We start from the raw sequence: 19,404 nt of genomic DNA, 5'->3' as shown, positions 1-19,404 counted from the left end.
GTGAAGAATTGTTCGACAAATTTATATTTTTCAAGTGCAATTTACCGATCAAAAAGCGCAATTCAGTGTGATTTGAAGAAACTGTGAAAATTTCGTGTTATGCTCAGTAAAACGTAAATTCATTGTCTGGATTGTAAATTGTACTGAACTCGTGCAGTAGTGCATTATTTTTGTTCAGAGATGCCAACTCTGCAGATTTCTGACATCTCTGATCTTGTGGATTAGTGGACACTGGAACATTATTTAGCCTTGGAAGTTTTTAAGAATGATGAACAGAGTTGTGAAAGTTAAAGTTGATTGAAAGTTGCAGTTTTAAGCAGAGGAATCAATAAATAATGGAGAGTTTTTGAAACTTGTTCATTCATTTATTTGGTTGTGTTGAATCGTCGACCATGTCTGGCAGTTGGATTCACAATTCTATTCTTCTGTCGAAATGTTTTCTAGAAACGAATCTTAGACCTAGAACAAAAAATCCGCGACTCCAATTGAAGAGTCTGATGAGTCGTCGCCCTGCCGCGAAGTAGGTTAAGCATTAACATTTCTTTTCAAAATAGCATTTTCTAAGCTACTCTTATTAGTGAATCAACAGAAATCATTATGAAATTCCGCCAAAAGCATCATCACAACGAAACACATCTGGTAATAAAGAATACCACTTCATTTGATCCATATTTTTGTGAATTCGAGATTCGAAGATCACCGGAAATTAATTCAATTAAACTCAGTTGGCTGTGAACTCCCAGATCAGCAGATTCGGCATTAACGTTTGACGTTTGACACTTTTTCCCCTCTGAACAATACGGACAAAGCCTGACTTTGTCATCATTAGGTGTATTTTCTCCGAAAAGTCCCATTCTTTTCGCAAGCAATAAATTATCACCTCGTCCATTGATAATTCAGCCAAACCCACAGCCAAAGCGGAGTGTCGAGGATAAATTCTCATAATCCTTTCAAGTGTAGCAACGAAATTGCACAGTGTCAGTACGTACCGGTGTTTTACCTACCGAATCGACCGAGACAGACAACCTGTGTGCGGGGAATGGAGATTAGCATTTCCATAACTACTGCACTGGCTTTTTGGCCTTTCGGTCGGTAAACCGGTGAAAGAACAACAAATATTATAAAACACAAGCGAACATGAAAACATATCCCGTCGAGACGTCACACACAACCCTTTGACATTGCTGGTCATCATAGGCTCTAACCCGGCCAGAAATTGGCGACCGGTTAAGCCTCCATAAAAAAAATAACACGACACAGCGGCAGGACCTGACTGAACCTGGTAGCAGGCGGTGGTGTTTGCGCATACCCTCAAATGTGTCCTGTTTTTCGCACCCCCTCTGGTTTCGGCGGGTCACCAGAAAAGACACCACAAAACCACTACCTGTGTTGTAAAATAATAAAACAATAAATAAAAAGGTTTCCACCCGTTTGCCGCCGACTTCGCCATCTCGGACAAGATGAAGCACGGAGATACCGAGAAAAAGGATGATGATTGAGAGCAGAAGGGAAAAAAAACCTGTTAAAAGCAATAAGCAATCAGAGATGGTAAATTGCTTTTTCCCACTTTCGTGTGTACACTAGCCAAAAATGGGTAAAAAGGAAGCAAAAATAAGACAAGTGACTCTGGCTGGCTGGCAGGTTAGGTTAGGTTTTTTTTTCGGGTTGCTGTGATGGAAGGAGGCAAGCAAGCTTGTGGTGTGTAACTTCTCGATCGTCGTCGCCTTCTACGATGTTCTTTTGACTTCTGAAGTTTGAAATCCTAATTACGCACGAAAAGTGGCAGGGAAAATTAGAGGGAGAGCACCAACAAAAAAAAAACGTCTTCTCGACGAAGGAATGGAAAGAAAAACAAAGTCAGAGTTGATTGTGGACTGATCGCATCCTACAAAAGTTTTCTCTCGCTCCGAACCTGATCATTAGAGAAGTTAATGCTAAGAATGTATACTTTTTGGTTTTGTACGGAATTATGAAGCGGAGCTTGGGCTGGGTGAAAAAACATACCGGAGACGAACAGACTGAGAGATCTCAACCGGAGAGCACTCCAGTCCGACAGCGAGCACTGGATCGTTGGACCGGGACGGACGGTGGAGGACGAGAAAATGCAGGAAATTTTGTGTTTTTAAATCGACAAGTGTTTTTAAAGAAAACACTTGTAAGGCCTCTTCGACTTGCTCACTTTTGCGCTCTGTTATTTTAAAACGTTTTCGAGTTCACGTTTATAAAAATTAATCTTTTTTCCAGAACCTGTTTCCACGAATTCCGTGCGTTCAGTTGATTGAGTAGTGAAGTGAGGGCATCCTTGAATAAAAGATCGAGGCCGGTTGGTAGGGCTGGCCAATGTTTGCTCCTTTGGTCCAAGTAGTGCATTTCGGAATGCCTACCGAACAAGCAACAAGGATGTGCGTTGCTTCGGTTCGGAGTGTGGGAAACTTGACCCGGCAGGGTAAACATTTGTGTACAAATTACGAAATATGTGTTGAGTAAATATTGTCACTGCGCTAGGACTGGGGACGTCGTCCCGGATCGGTCGAGGGGGAACTCAACTCAAGTGTAACGGCTCTGCATGACAGGCCGCAGCTTGCAACTGTTCTGTTGTTTGTGAGCTTCAATTGTGTTGTTGACGGCTCGGACCAGCCCCCCGCACTGTTTCAGCTCTGTTTGCTCTGTTTGACCATAGGTTTCACTCATGGCTGGAGACAAAACTTTGGTAATAAGAAAATTCGTATGTCGTGTGAATTTTCTCGTCGACAGAAAAAGTTGCTCTAATGATTTGCCATTAGCCATCAAGCTCCACAGAACTTAGAATCAGCGGCTCTCTTTTATGGAGTTATTTCAGTTGTTTTTGATAACTTGAAACCATTTATGTATTCAGTCTCCATTCGAATGACAAGCGAAAATTTTGCTTATCGGGTTCAAAAATTATCATCGACCGGCCCCGCCTAATTGCTATGTTAGCATCAAATGGATGCAAATATAATTCTCTTTTTTTATGCTCGCTTACTGAGCGGATACCGGAAAAAATTGGCAAAATTTTGCCTGAAAAGCAAAATTCCATTCTGGGAATTGAAAATCAATATGAGAAGTTAAATCAATGAAAAAAAATCATGGCGGAACAGTTTTATTCTTAATTCCGTTCCGGCAAGATTTTCAATGGGTCGATAAAACGTAATATCAATTGCATAGATATTTTTCATTTTTATTTGTTTGAAATCATTCGCCCTTTCGGCGAAACGGCTTTCGGTAAAATGACTTTCGGTAGAATGACCTCTTTGTTATGTATTTTAATATAGCTCATAAAATTGCCAAACTACCCAGATTCACCGATTAGCCTTGTTTTCTTTTTTTCAATATTGAGTTGAGTTCTATAGTCACTATCTAGCGGTTGGGGGTCATTTGATCGAACGTCAATCCGTCGAAAGGGTGCATTCTCAGAATAGAGCTGTCCGTCTAGTGCATTATTGCTTTTCTCTATAGGAAGGTAATAGAATTGCTGAAGACACTGACTTTTGATCGGAGCTCCAGATACCCAGTATTACATACCATTCGACTCAGCTCGATGAGAACGGGAAAAATCTAGTTGTGCTTTTTTAAAGATTTTTTTCTCCGCACAATTTTTTTGAATTCTTTCAAACTCGTTCGTTTAAAAGCTAGTATTGGGTTGTGAGCAAAGTGTGAAGATCAAGTGGCAGTCGTTTTCGGTTACGGAGATATACTGATATAAGTGACGTAACCGACAAAATAATTTTTTTCCCACCGCGCAATTTCCTCGGAGATGACTGAACCGATTTGAACAAACTTAGGCTCGTTTGAAAGCTAGTTTTGAATTGTAAATCAGGTTCGAATATCAAGTGGCTGTCATTTTTGGTCACTTTGGAAATGTATTGGCATCAGTGACGTAACCGACAAAACCCCTTTTTTTTCTTCGCACAATTTTCTCGGAGATGGCAGAACCGATTTTAACAAACTTAGGCTCGTTTGAAAGCTAGTATTGAATTGTGTATCAGGTTCGAAGATCAAGTGGCTGTTACTTTTGGTTCCGAAGATATATTGACATCAATGACGCAACCAACAAAACGTGTTTTTTTTCTATTCGCCCTTTTTTCCAGAAAGTAACCAATGATCGAGTTGAATTATTTCTGATACTTTTGGTTTTGAAAATGTGGCCGAATATGCGACGTTAGCGTTGAGTCACACTTTTCTGAAGCAACCGATATAATCTAAATCAGTTTGTGTCAAAAGTGAGCCCAAATTTGTGTCAGAAATTATCCCAGCGAAAAAAATATGTTTTAATAAAACTGTTTGAATAGCCAGAGAAAGGCATTATCACATCACTAGATGGATTAAGATGAGGTTTTACCGAATACTCTGGGAGCCTAGAAGACCCGTCATTTGCGCCGACTACTGTCACATATGTCTAGGTTTGTTCGTTTTGGCCGGTATACTTAAAGCTAGATAACTATTAAAAAATCCAGTTAAGTTCAATCGCCTCAATTTTTGTCCCTATGTGCGGAGTTGGAAATCGAACCCAGATGCAAAATTGGGCTGCGTGAAAGGTATCAATTTACCCGTCTTCCGAACAACAACACTGGTTTGAATATCTACATCTCCAATATCTCGAAACCTCAGAGTAAGTCTAGATTTATTTGATACTCGTCCTAATGACCCATTTGGTTTGTTGTGAAACGATCCATTCGGCCAAATGGTCTTCGACGAAATGTCCTTCAGCAGTTTTACCAATATTGATTCACTGTTGGTGAGGAGTCTCGGTGGTTGTCAGTTTGCAATTTCCAATAAACGGCCTTCAGCTTTTACAGCAAATTGACCCACTAGGCGAAATGATATTCTTCTAATTGTCCCAATTGGTGAAAAGGCTTCCGTTTTGTATGGCCTCCGGTTTTTCACGCGATTCAGTCTACCTGTCCTTCAGAAACTTTGTCTTAGTGGATTGATCCATTCGGTGAACAAATTTTCCAAATAATTGACTCACTCAGTGAGACGTTTTTTTTTTGTGGATTAGCTCATTCGGTGAAATGAGCATACTAACCTTCGGTAGATTGACCCATCCAGTGAACTGATTTCTGGCAAATTGACTCACTTGGCGAGATAACTTTCAATGAAATGGCTTTCTGACTGTCGACAAATTTTTTCCGAATCCCGTTATTACATTGGTAACAGTTGATTTGGCCACAATCAACGTTTCTGCCAACCTGGGATGTGAGTAGTCCGAATTTTCGGAATGCGAGAGCAAAATTTTGACGCTTCGAAACCATTTTTACAACTGAAGAGCAAAGGTCAAGTTCAAACAGTTGCCATTATACTACATACGCACATTTAAAATGCAGTAATTGTATGTATTTTCAATGTTCGATGAAAAAAGAGTGTTGAGATTGATCAATTTTAAGCTTCCAGTGCTACGCTAGCGCAGTTATCAATCATATGGTTGCTAATTTCAAAACAGCCCATTAAAACCGAAATACCTGCGAATCGACCAGTAGCAAAGCCTAATCGCTAATTGCTACACACTAATTAGGAACCCTCCATCACCCTCAATTCCGTATGGTCAAGGTAGATGCAAAAAAAAATCTAGATTCCGGTGTCCCTGACTGTGGCCGATTTGCATGCGATTGATCGAAGTTGACGAAGATCGCCACGCGAACATTTGAGGAAGAAGTCAAGTGTGGATAAATTTCCACACGGACAACAATAGGGTCAGTCACCGGTCCGCATCACGTCGCGTCAAGTCGCCGGCTCGCAATGAGAAGGGGTCGTTCGGTTTTTTTTTTCATCCAATCATTTTCCTGATGCCGAAACTATTTGCGTGAAGCTTTTATAAGCAAAGTAGGCTGTGAGGTATGAGAAGGTGGCTGCCTCGGTTCGTTCGGTCGTGAGTTCACCACTTGAGCAAGCGTTGAAGTCGTTTACTTGGCTTCAATCAGGATGCGGGAGCAAGAACTTTAGGCTGCTTCGATCGCTGGGGCAGAATACTTCGATGCTGGTGGGTATGAAGCGAAAAAAAAACGAAACAATCAACGCTCGTGAATGCGTTGCTTGGCAACTGAGAATGGAAGGGTACGGACGTGAAAAAAAGTGTCGGTCTCTGTCGAAGCAATCGCTGAGTAGCATCCCCCCGAAAAAAAATGTTAAGAACCATTTTACGCTGGGGTTGTTCGAAATGATTGGGTTCCTAAGCTTGCTTTGCTAGATTTTCGTGTTCAAAATTATTAATCCAAAGGTACGTAGAAATCAATTAGTGTTATTGGGAATATTGTCGAGTGGCAAAACAAAAAATATCGAAATGTACATCTCTAAAGCTCCTACATCCAGCAAACGAAACCACGAGATCCGTGCCCCTTTCCGTGCAGTACGAAACTTCCACAGTCGACTCGTCTTTTGTGGCTGTTATGAGTTCTCAACCGTCTCGTCCGTCCGTCCATCTCGGCTCGTCCTCTTCCTCCATCTGATTGAATAGCATAGAAGCAGCAGCAACGGCAACGGCAGCAGCAGATTGATACCTTGACCGAGGTTGCTGCTGAATAGAAGCTTTTAGTTTAAGTTTGACTTGTGCTATGGTAACACGCCGTTTTCCTCATCTTGTCGCCTACTGCGTCAGTGCGTGCGTGCGTGCGTTCGTACATTAGTTGCGGTCATTGTCGCGTGCTACGGATCTCAACTGGTTTTTTTTTCGATCGAAGAAGTGTGATCGTGACACAACATTCGATGTAAAATTACGCCTCAAATTTTAATTCGTGATAGTTGCAAACAAAAAAAAAACGAAATCATAACAACAGAAAACCGGAACACTAGTGCTGTTGTGGTTCAATAAAAACATAAAAAAAAAACAAAACAAAGTGGCGACGGATTTCGGAATCCGCATAGCGTTAGAACATGCTAACCTGGAGCTGTTCGGTGCCTCCTTCGATGTAAGTATCGCAGTGGACACTTCCACCAGGGGCAGCACATCAGCATTCGGTAGTGAATCAAATTGAAGATGAAAAATTCGTTCACCGTCCCTCTTTGCATGGGCTTCATCCGTGTATCCGCATTCATCATAACACGGTTTAATTGCGTACGAACGTAAGTACGTTTACGACGGTGACCTTTGTTTGGACACAGTCTACTGTAGTAGGAAAAAAAAAACTTGTGTACGGCATAGAAGATGTACTAACAAGTGAATATTCCAGGGTTTCCTTGATGACGACGACGACAACGGTTTCGGGTCTTTTTATCGGTTTTATTGTTGGTGTCGACTCAAATTTAGTCTCATCCTGTATTGTTTTTGCTCCATCCGCGGTCCTCAAACGAACTTTTTTGGAAGCTTTCTAGGAGCCCACTGAAGAAACAGTGAAGAAACAATCACAGTAATGCTTTAACGATCGACTGTCATTTGTCGAGGGTGTTCTCAGCGGCAGTCGTGTTGTTCGAATGCGTAATTATGAGACGAATTGGCGGCGATAAAAACTCACTCAATAATAATAACTAACACACTCGATTGTTGTAATCAATCAAAACGTTTCTTTCTTTGTTGGAGCTACTCATAGGTTGTCGTTTGAGTCAAGATTTGAGGTGTTTTTTTTTATTCTGTTTGCTTCTTCCGTAAGCTGTACGGTTAAAAGGAATTATTGTGGTTTTTGCTAATGGACTCTGCACTGGCGTTTTTTTTCTCGGTTTGTACTCGCATCTCAGCTCGTGGTCGATTTGGCTGGACTTACACTTGACTGAGTGTTGTGATGATGTGGTATGGTGAAGCTTCAGAACGCGAGCTCTTGGATTTTGAGTACGACTTGGAATATCCAGAACAGATTTCGTCAGCAGGGTCAGCAAACAGCAACAAAAAAAGCATCGCCGTGGAGTAATTATTTAATTTGTGTGTAATTTCAAAATTAATTGGTGTACTGATGGCTTCGTGCGTTACGTAGAGGGAGTAGAAATAGTTTCAGGGATGAGTGTTTGTATGGTTTCATGACGTATGCGGCATTTTTGGTGCGCAATCTAAAAATTTATTTTTTTTTGAGTATTTTACTCACAGTATGAATACTTGCTTTAAAATCGAAAAATATTTCATTTGATCAAGTTGACTGCTAATAAATATCATTCAGATCCACCCTGGCCAGAGCAGTCTTGGTGCTGTCAGTCATAGATTTGGGAACCGATAGGTGGATCAAAGTAAGCCTTTGTTTTTCTCATATTGAACGGCTATGTTTACTCAAAAGCACAGCCTACCACGATTCTCAAGATTTAAATTCCTCATCATCCATAGTTTCCAGCTTGAGTTTTATCCCGATGTGTGTTCCGTTTTCCGAGTGGCGAGATTCGAGTTTGAATGATTTGAAGTCGATAAAAAATTAAATTGATTCTTGATTCAGGACGTTACAAAGCCGAACGATTTGAAAACGGGACCCGGATCCTTGTTCCGCTTCCGAAGTTTTTTAACTCGGATGAGTGAAAAAACTTTTAAAGTTTCTAAGAAAAACGACCGTGCAGTAGAAAATTGTAGGGTTAGTTTTTGACTATTGAAGGTCGTTCCGAATCTTTTTGAACACAATTCTACCAACACACAAAAAACAAATCTAGAAATAAGTTTCCAATAAATTAACAAATTTCTCATCTTTTTAGTCAATTTTCAATTATTTTACCTAAACAAAATCGTATTCCGTTAAGAGCGATTTGCACACGGCTAGTTCCGTGGTTTGGTCAACATAACGAGTGAGGTCGATGTTTGCATCTACTATTATCCAGATTTGATTTTATCCCCGGCCGCTTCATATGGCTGAGAGTTGTCGCGATGGAAAATTACGAAATGCAGCTTTGTTGTATACAACGCACTTTGGATTCTGTCAACTCGATTTCCGCGCTACAAGATTTGCATCTTAACAATTTAAGATCATTTATGTGTTTTTTTGATTTGTACAAAAATTACATATTTTATTTCAAATTTCTGCACGGTTCGCCTTCGGCTCATCAGTGCTTAAAACCGTTTGAATTGAACTAAACAGAAGTCTTTTTTACGCGGGGGTACAAAAACAGTGAAAAAAAAAACTCGTAACTTCGGAAATCTGCGAAAAAAAACCGCGTAATTTCGAAAATTCGCGTCAAATAATCGCTAAACTAAAAGAAAACACATTTCTTAGAAAAAAAATCGACTTTGGGATATTTTATGCCAAATATCTTAGAAATGCATGAAACGTCGAGATCTGGTATAATCTCGTAATTTTTTTTTAATAAAAACAGAGTGTCAGTCAACTCTTAAAAAAATTCGAGATAACACCAGATCTTCGTTAATTTCTTAGAAAAAAAAACAACAAGAAAACCGCGTAACTTCAGAAATCCGCGTAAAATATCGTAAAAATACCAGATTCTGCGCACCCCGAGGTAAAAATTTAAAAGACTCGGAAACGGAACTTACATAGGAATCTTAAAGCTACCTCAACTACTCTTTGATTCTATCCGGATCCAAGTCTCGCATTCAGAGTTACTAATTGATGAGGCAAAACAAAATTCTAAAATAAGCCACGACGCAATGTTCTTTGACTACAATACTATGGAAGCTATTTCTAGTTCAGTAGAAGTTAATTACTGATCACTGGATATCGACTTATACGGAACCTAATTTCCAACCATTTGGATAATTCCCTATGCGTACCGGCGCAAGAAAATGGTACTGTGTGTTACACCCAATGATGCCGTATGACGGATCTTCATGCAACAAGGTCTTCGATTTCTCATTCTTAATCATTTTCTGTCTCTCGAAACACTCCTTGTCTTCAAGGTCGAACTTACCACTTTCGAATCAAATGGATATCTTACAACAGGTCGTTTCATCAATTCAACCTGAACCAAAAATTTCCAGAAGCGATGATAGGATGTTAGTTACACTATTCTTCATATTTCAGTACATTATTTGATTTAAAACTTGCTAAGATTTCTACTGGGAAAAAAATCCAAAGCCGAGCTGTCGGACGTGACCAATTTATTCAACGAAAAATTTATACTATAATTTGTTTTAATTTACTTGTGTGAGAAATTGAAATAAATCTAGCAGTGAATTGGAAAAACGTGCATCTCATTGTAGTTCTTCTTCGAGCTCTGCCGTAGCGTCTCCGAACCATGGTTGAGGGTCAATTAGTTCACTGTCCACATCTCCGTCGTTTTTTTTTTCAGCACTGTTGCTCTAATTCGGAGGTAGTTATCATTTACAGGAGGTAGTTGTTTCTCATATTCAACATAATTGTGTTCAACTACACATTTATTGTGATTGTTCTTGTTTGCAAAACGTTATCTTCACTTAATTTATCTGTCAGCGTAGTTCTGTAAAATAATTATTTTTTGATGACCACCGGCCTGCCTTTGGTCGCTTCGGGAACCTTTGGTTCTCCGGCTGCAGTCCACTCAGATGATGATCGTTCCGATTCCGAAGTGAAATGATGGATCCATGTTTCATCCATTGTCGCACATCGAAGCAAAATATGTTATTTATAACGTAATTTCAATTTACGATTAAATATAACCAATTTTTGAACTTTTTTAAATATTTCCTGAAATAACCACCTCTTATTGGACGACCACGTTTAAATTTAGCTAACCAATAACAAATGGTTCTTTTCGACAGAGCAGAGTCCGGGTAACACTTCTGAAGCCATTACTAAACTTTTACAGGGTTTTTTTTCTCATTAAGAAGCAATGATAAAATCAAAAAAAAAGCAATGATGAAAATCAAAAAAATAGTATTCCTTAAATGATTGTTACTTTTCTTCTGACTAATCGATATGTCATGAAATTTCGCACATAGTCTACTGAAAGTTAGTACTTCATAAACGTCATATGGATTTGATAGCGCCATCTGTGTGTCAGTCACATGACTTATTGAGTGTGTTATTGTGTTATATTATTAGACTACATTTCGGTGAATCGATTGAAATTATAGTATTTTTGAAAGCATTCGCGTTGGAATTATCCAAAAAATTCATGTCGCTTGAAAAACAATACTTGCATATGTTTTTTGGAAAATCTGAGATCAAACTACATTGTACAAAAAAAAACAGTAAGGTTGAGTGAATTCAAAATATTATTAGAAAAATGTTTTATATTTACTAAAAATAGCTGAAAAATCTTGGAATTTAAATCGAAATCAGAACCGCAAAAACTCAGTACAGAAATCTAATCGCTTGTGGAATAACTCGCAAAAAAACTTATGTCGTTCTTGCTTCATACCAAACTTAACCTAGTTTCTAACCTAACTAATCTCTCACCTAACACAGTTTTGCGAAAAGTGTTTGTCTAATGAAACTACCCTGGGTCAATTTCAGTTTTTCATTCTGATGAAGTGTTTCTCTACTGTAGCAGTAGATAGCCTAATCGAGCCGAAAATTTGTACGATTTAATGAACAGTAGAATAAGTTTTTCCTTGTTGAACTTCGAATTCAAATATTAAAAAAAAACTAAAGAAGTCCGCAGCTGCAAATTGCTTGCCAAATCAGGAATTCACTAGTAAATTTATTAAACTTGTCTGTTTGGTACATCTTCTTTTTATCCTCTCCGTAAAGTTGTCCAAAGTCACAACATTCTTAAATCCCAATGAATCGTATCAAAACTTTAACCACTTAAAGCGACGATCTTCCTTAACAATCTGCTGTCAAAATTCCACATCACGCTCTTTGAGCTTAAATCATGGTTTGAGTTACGACTTCTGAACTCACTCATAAACTGAAACAAAATGATAAAATTTGAGTAAAACTTAATCTAGCCATGTGTTCTCTAGCATTTTTTCATACATCAAAGTAAGCGTTGAGTTTTCGTACATTTGAGTGAAAATAGTAGGGGAGACCGGGGCTGAACCGAACACTGCTTGGAAATTGAACAAAAAACCATTAGACCTAAGTTTTTACCCACATTATCTATACCTTTCAGCAGACTATGTGCGAAATTTCATTGTGAAATTTCATGACATATCGATTAGTCAGAAGAAAAGTAACAACCAGCTTTTAGTGAAGCATTTTTTTGTACTAGGAACCGCCAGGTTAAACCGGAATATAAAGTTCCAAGTATGAATTCTAAATCGAAAACTGTGCCCCACATATTTGTCCGGTTTAATTATTTTTATTTTCCACGTAATCGAATCACTGGATTCAGCACGAAATGAACATTTGAAAGCACTAACCAGACCGCCATTACAATGCACACTGACGTTTTTCTGCCACGTGAAAGCGCGTTTACAAAGTTAGTCCTTGGATCAAAATAATTGGTTTATATTTAAGCTGTCCGGTTTAGTTCCGGTATCCCCTATTTGAACTGCGTTGTACAGTTTAGTGCGTTTCCATTTTAGGAACATTCTTATCGAATCGTTTAATTTCGACTCCTCTCGCTTTAAATATAAGCGAAAAAGCATTTCTCTTCACGAGTGCAAGAAACTCAAATTTTGACAGCTTCGTCCCTAAAATCAACAATGAGTAGATGGGTGGTAACTCAAGTTCAGACTTCGTTCAATTTTCATGAAATTGAGTGGCGTGTCCTCAATTTTGAGTTACGTTCTTAATGAGTGTGCAGCTGTGAAAAACTAATGCCATACCACGTTTGTTTTGCGTTACCGTAGTAACGGGTGAAGTTTGTTTGATTCTAAATAAATCAAGTTTTTTCGCGTCGCGTTGCTAGCGAACTAATCGGCTATGGCAGCTAACAAGTTTTACGTGTGAAATACCGAATCTGGAAATAGAGTACCGAACATTCCTGGAAGAGTTCAGATGAATAAAACTTGTTCAATTGTTTTTTTACTATTAGAACAATCACAGTTTGCAAAGAAATCGATATCCATTAGAATGAAAACAGTGCCATAAAGAACCATTTTCGTACCATCTAATCATCAAATTAACACCTAACAGTTATCATATCGCTAGTGTTTCGGATTAGATAGGGCATTATTGAATGTTTCCATCTCGAGGAACTGCAGGGCCCAACACAAAATGAGTTCCCATTCGAATATGCCACGCACGTTGCTACAAGTAAACGAACGGCCGCACTTACGCGGATGTGTAATTACAGGCCCCGGCCTACTGCCATCAGAGCAGTAGTTTAATTGACAGCAAATGCTGCGAAATTACAGCCTATTAACGCAACCGCATAGCCAAACCGAACACACACACATACTGATGAAACTGGCGGATGAATCGGGACAGGTGCTGTTTTTGTGGAACTAATAGAGGAAACATTGCTTCGAGGTTCTCGTTGGCACGCAATGTTTGTCTTCCGATGGTGAATGCTAATATGCATGATTCATATGACAGAAGGGGCCACTATACAAATATGCTGGATTTCGTCTCGATCGATCACGATTTTGGCAGCCGGGAAATGAACCTTGACCCAGTACATAACAACCGTAACCGTTCAAGACTCAACCTGAACCCCGGCTGGCGACGACACAGGTTCGAACACAATGGAATGTACAAAATTGCAGGTCTTGGAGACCTCGAACTCTAAAACTGCTACTGGGCATCGGGTTGAGAGTTGACCACTTGGGCCATAGGGCCTGGAGGAGCATAACGACAACTACCGCAACAACTCTATAGTTATTACATCTCTGCGCTCTGGTGACCGTGGCGACAACGCAGTTAACTACCTTTAGAGAGAATCATTTGAAACACAAACGTACGTGCGTTTAAATTGTCGTAGTGCGACATGACCTTCACCGTTTGAAAATTGAAGCAAATGATATAGAATTATTTCCCCCTTTTGTATTTGCCTTTTCCCTTGGGCCACTAAAAGCGGTTGCCGTTTGTTTGCTATCGCTGTTTCTCTCTCTCTATATATTCAACTGCCGCCCACTCGATGCGAACTTGAGACCCACCAATGCCCGACCCTCCCACTAATCAACCTCTTTCCAATACACACCAACTATTGAAGATCGAAGTAACGCATATTCGCCAAAAGTATGTGTATTTTGTGTGATTCCATGTTATCAAATCTAGAATTAATGGTGAGTTATAAAAATCCCGGCAACTAATTGCTACTGTATCATCCGTTTCAACTCACTCTCCGGGTGGCCTATAATTTTTGCCACTCGAACCTTTAAAAATAGTATCTTAGAAGTAGAAAAAAAACGGGGAATAATCATTATCACAGCGTCGTCACATAGACGCTTATTTGATATCGCTTAGCATCGGTTCACATACGAACTCCCACCAGTAAAAAGCTTTCAAACCAAAATTTAATTATAATTTTCCACTGTTGATGTTGTTACAGTCCCGTGTTCCGTTGAGCCGCGCAGTTTCGGTGGAACAGCGCTGGCAGGATCTGGCCAACTTGCTCAGCTTTCCACCGGGCATGGGTGTCGGCATGGGAGTCGGCGAGATGCCCCCGGCGCATCCACATCCGCACTATCCGCCTCACTACTCCTACCAGGTAAGTGATATCGGCCTTTTAAGTCATTAAGTTATTCGATCTTACTACTGGGCTTGGTTAGGCTAGGCTAGGGCAGAAACAGCCACCTGAGGGGGGTTGCATTTCACATCTGTCATTGCTCGGTTTTTAAAGCAAAGAAAAAACTCAAGTCACTTATGGCTGTAAGATCTATCTATCGGAGCCGGAAATTTACGCTTGCGACGTAGAATCCTTATCAAGGACATCCGTCTAGACGAACAGGAACACACGACGGCGTACGCTCGGGGTAGCCTGAAAGCATTATTAGCGAGGCACATGTTTTTTTTTTGCGAGAACCCAAATAATAAGCCATACGTCTTCAATTTGCCTCCAAATTTTCAGTTCCGGGACCAGAGCAATAACAATCGTTATGCACTTGTTTTCGCACGAGTTGGATTTCGAGGGAGGAATACAAGCAGCGTGTTATTTGTTGTTGCGATGGTGTTCTTCTGGGAGTTAATGAGCCGAGCAGTGCCATAAAAGAAGGAGTTCAATTAGCCTCCCATTCGCGTGAACTCCCTCCATCATCGAAGTTAATTGATTCAATATGCGAAAATATTCCATCGAAAATTACACAGAAGCTGCTTTGCTTGAATTACAAACTACTCACGGGTTAACTTGAGATAAAAAAAAACGCACACACAAATTGATTGCCAATCACTACACGGCAACGGTTCCTGTCGGTCTTTGTTGTTGTGGTTGACCTTTTTGGGTCAAAAAATTCAACCTGCAATTCTCGGTGGCTTTGTTTCGCCTTCCTGAATTTAGTCATGATTTGCAAATGTCCTGCTAAATGTAATAATTGTAAAAAAAATGTTTGCTTTTCCTAACAGTCCACCGGTGCCATCCCGCAGCATGGCCAGTACCATACACATGCGGCCGTTCTACAGAATGCATCGTTGGCGGATATCGGACCTACGCAGCCCCACTACGGTCCAAACCTGGGCTCGGCCGTTGCCACCAGCATGCACCTAACGAACTCCACTTCGGAAACGGACGCGGGAGCTACCGGGTACAAGATGGATCACGAAATGATGTACTACTCGGTAAGTTTTATTTTTTTTTTGACTGTCACAAATTTGTGAACTTCTATTTGATTACTTTTCTCGTCATAAGGTTGGAAAGAAATTCTGTAAATCAAAGAACTAACACTAACTTCTATAATGGAACATCTCAAAAATATGCTATTCTAATTCTCATCAGGAAATCATGCATACCTCGAACAAATTATGAATAAAATTCATGAATTTAAGCCTATCCTTAATATACTTTCGAAAATTGCAATGAAAATTGCGGGTTTGATCAGTAAAATGCGAGAAAATATTTACTCTTGTCTGTTCCATATGCAAAGTACCCGCATATCAGTCTTATTTATTGTGTAAATTTTATTAATTTAATATATTGAAATATTAGTTATGTATTGGTAACATTTTAAACTAATGATATATTCAATATTTTGATGTTGGGTGGCGGTGATCTCAACCTGTACGTGTCTCTCATTACTTTTTACCGCGCAAAAAATCGCGTAACTTCGGAAATTCGCGTAAAAATAACCTCCAAACTAAAAAAAAATTGTTTGATGCCAAATATCTTAGAAATACATGAAACGTCCAGATTTGGTGTAAACTCAAAAAATTTTTTTTTGTGAAAATCGACTTTGGCACATAGAAAAATTTTGAGACTTCCAAAATCGAAATTTTTTTTTGATGCCGAAAAAAAACCGCGTAACTTTGGAAATCCGCGTAACTTTGGAAATCCGCGTAAAAAGAGATCCCAGTGTATAACGATTCGTCAGTAATGTTATCATTTCTAATGATCCACTGAATTTATGCACGATTTTTTTTATTAAACTTAAACTGAATGATCTTATGGTCCCGTACAAAACTTCTGAATTTCATCTGGATCCGAAATCTGGTTCCGGATATATAGGGTAAAGTGTGGTAAAAAATTTATACCATCATTTAAAGAGACGAAACAGAAAACGGCAAAAAAATTACTCCAATCGGCAGTCATTATCAGTAAACGATCAACTAAACCTATTCTGATTAATCTTTCAAGAATCGAAAATAAACTATTTTGAAGTTCATCACAGTATTATATATGATAGTTGGTTTGAGATGAGAAAGGTATCATTACACCACTAGGTTTTTCACCAAAAGCTGGTTTTATGTATGGAATAAAAGTTATATTATTGAGAAGGAGCAGTAGGACAGGATATCTTCGTACTGAACGCATTTATTTGACCTATTTGGGATCTCTGTCGTACAGATCCCGCACAACATGCGGGAAAAATACGAATTATATTGTCTGAGTGGGCATCGAGTACTTTGAATACCTCAGTCTGAATTCGCACTGGTTTAGACATCGTAGAATTTTTGGTCGTATTACCACCTAACAAGACCCATAGTTGCTCGTGTGAATCGGTTCGTTTTAGAAAAAAAAATACTAAACAAATCTTTTCAAAAAAAATTCTATTTCTCGGTAGCCGGCTGCCTATAGCTTGAAAATTATAATGATATAAAAAACATTTTGTTAGCTACATTACAAATTAGTGTCATTTTTTAAAATTTCTGTTGTCCATCGGTCACAAGAATCTAGATTAACAGACAGGGACGTTTATAGTTGAACTTTGTTTTTTTCATGTTCATATTGGCTCATGCAATAATGGTGAATATTAAATCGCCTTCTTGGCCGCACATAAACGCTGCAGTCGTAGAAAAAGATTATGGTTCCTTGCAGTACATCCGCATGTAGGCAGATATGTGTGAACCAGTTTGTTCGAGAAAAAAATCCCAAGCAAATCATTCCAACAAAATTTGCTATTTCTCTCGGTAGCCTTTTTTGCTCTTTCTTTCGGCAGCCGGCTGCCTGTAGTTTGAAAAAAAAAATGTTAGATACATTACAAATCAGTTACCAATTTTTTTAAAATTATTTCTGATGTCCATCAAATACAAGGCTGCCAGTCAAGGAGTGAAAAAGACGCTTAGAGTTGAACTAAGCAAAACTACGCTGTAATCGTAAAAAAGGATAACAGTTCCAAGCAGTCCATTCACATTTAGACAGATGTGTTAAATTTCAACTCGACACAGTCATTTGTTTCGCTTTGACAGTCGATTCGGTTTACATGTCCGGCATAATGTTAAGTGTGAAAAACAAAACCGATTTTCGTTATTTCATAAAACAGTATTTTTGATAGGCAAAACGACCGTAAGCTCCCGCAAATCCCGGGCACTACATTGCGATACTTGATCGTCTGATTCAACAGACTTCGCAGTTGGCAATTGCATGACCAGTGCTATGATCCTACGGACACAAAGAATCCTTTCAAGTCGGGACTCGAACATACGACAATACCGAGAGCACACGTCACTATTTGATATATTTTTCTGTGCAGCTAGGTGCCCCGCATGCAAACTGAAGACTAAATACACGAACGCGAGTGCATTGCGGGAGCGTGTTTGGTCATGTTACTGCGAAATAGGGTGGACTTTAGACGTCGAATGGTAATTGATGTAACCTGATTCCCCTATTACACACAACAGAACAACATGAATGTGAAGGCGGTACGACCGCTTTGTTGTATTTTATCGAAAGATGGCTTTTTGGTCAAGTGTTGCTTTACAAAATGTTGCTAAATAAATACTTTGTAAAACAACACTTGAACAAAAAGCCATGCCGGACTATTATCTGTTCTCAAACCTCAGAAAATGGTTGATCAATGAAGAAAATTTGTAGGAATACTTTGGAGCTCGGTGCCACGAAGAAGTATTTTGTAGACTTCCCGGGAAATTACTTTTCGGGCGGGGAAAAAATTTAAAAATCGCTGAAAAAAGTGTATTGATCAAAAACAGAGTTACATTGACTAAAATTTTTTCGCAAGTATAGCAAAACTCATATTATTCCATGCTTTTTAACTCTTTGAAAAATTGAAAAATATGTTTTTAAATAAAATTTAAATCTAATGAAAACAAATTCGATCCTTTCCTCGAGCCGAAAGGTTTATAACCCCTTAATTAACATATATTCGGTCGAAACACTGAGGTTTTTAAGAAAACCGGCAATTTTTGAAGACAAGTAAGACAAGAAGGAGGATTCCTGTCACAAGACGCAAGACGACGTGGCACAAAAAAACTGCGTTCTAAAAAATGAGACTCAAACTCAAAAGGTTGAAAATTAGGTGCCGTACTAGTTGAAACCGAAAACATTGAATGTGCTTTAGGAGTGCTATACTTAGAAACCGTTTTGAAATCGTGATGCTGAAAAGGTCAAATCGATGTAAGAATCGAAATGTTGACCTAGATGTTCTCCATACGATGAGATCATTTGAGTTTCGTTTCTGGAATGAGCGAAGTTTGATGATGAAATATCCAAATCGATATAGAAAGCAAGATATTGGCGTAGATGCTCTGCATGTGATGGATTTACTTGAGGTTCATATACTACAAACTGCTTCTGTGTGCTGTAAAACTAAACTAAAAAGGGGTTTGAAGAAAAAATAGCAAGAAAATGCGACACGAGTTCATAATCATCATGACGTTGTTCGGACAGGAAAAAATTGAAATAATTATAGCAAGATGAAAATTCTACTTTACCCGCCTTCTTGTCCACAATGGGCACCATCTGACAATCACTTGTTCCGAGGCAGAATATTCTTACCTTAATCAAGAAAATCGATAACTTCTTGGGCTCAAAATAGGAGATTTTTTTTTGCTCGGAATGCATAATTTGCCAAAAAGTTAGGAAAAAGTTGTAGTTATTTTTCAACTGATGGATAGATCTAATCAAATAGTTGTCCTAAAAATTTGTTTTGTTCTATGCATCTGGTGGTATAATCATGCCTTTCTCATTAAATCGATCTAATCCCCATTTCAGATTTTTTTCGTCACATCTTCAGGTGGAACCGGAAAATGAGCACCAGTGTTGAGAATTTGTTTGAAAAATTTATATATTTTTTGCATCACTACTTAAACCATTGTTCGAATTTTTTTAATACTC

The 19,404-nt window shown here is 38.9% G+C and overlaps 1 protein-coding gene across 5 annotated transcripts in view; it reads left to right on the top strand.

The window, feature by feature from the left end:
• The window catches only part of LOC131429539 (segmentation protein cap'n'collar), a 120,670-nt gene that overhangs the window by 90,348 nt on the left and 10,918 nt on the right, over positions 1-19,404 (top strand). For all 5 annotated transcript variants that reach the window (XM_058593746.1, XM_058593757.1, XM_058593737.1 and 2 more), the window contains 2 exons: positions 14,233-14,391; positions 15,243-15,455. In XM_058593746.1, the coding sequence (XP_058449729.1) occupies positions 14,233-14,391; positions 15,243-15,455 (372 nt within the window). The remainder of the gene's footprint in view (positions 1-14,232; positions 14,392-15,242; positions 15,456-19,404) is intronic.

Source organism: Malaya genurostris, chromosome 1 (assembly GCF_030247185.1).
Source record: "Malaya genurostris strain Urasoe2022 chromosome 1, Malgen_1.1, whole genome shotgun sequence".
Lineage (NCBI taxonomy): Eukaryota > Metazoa > Arthropoda > Insecta > Diptera > Culicidae > Malaya > Malaya genurostris.
This window is presented reverse-complemented; position numbering and strand designations above follow the sequence as displayed.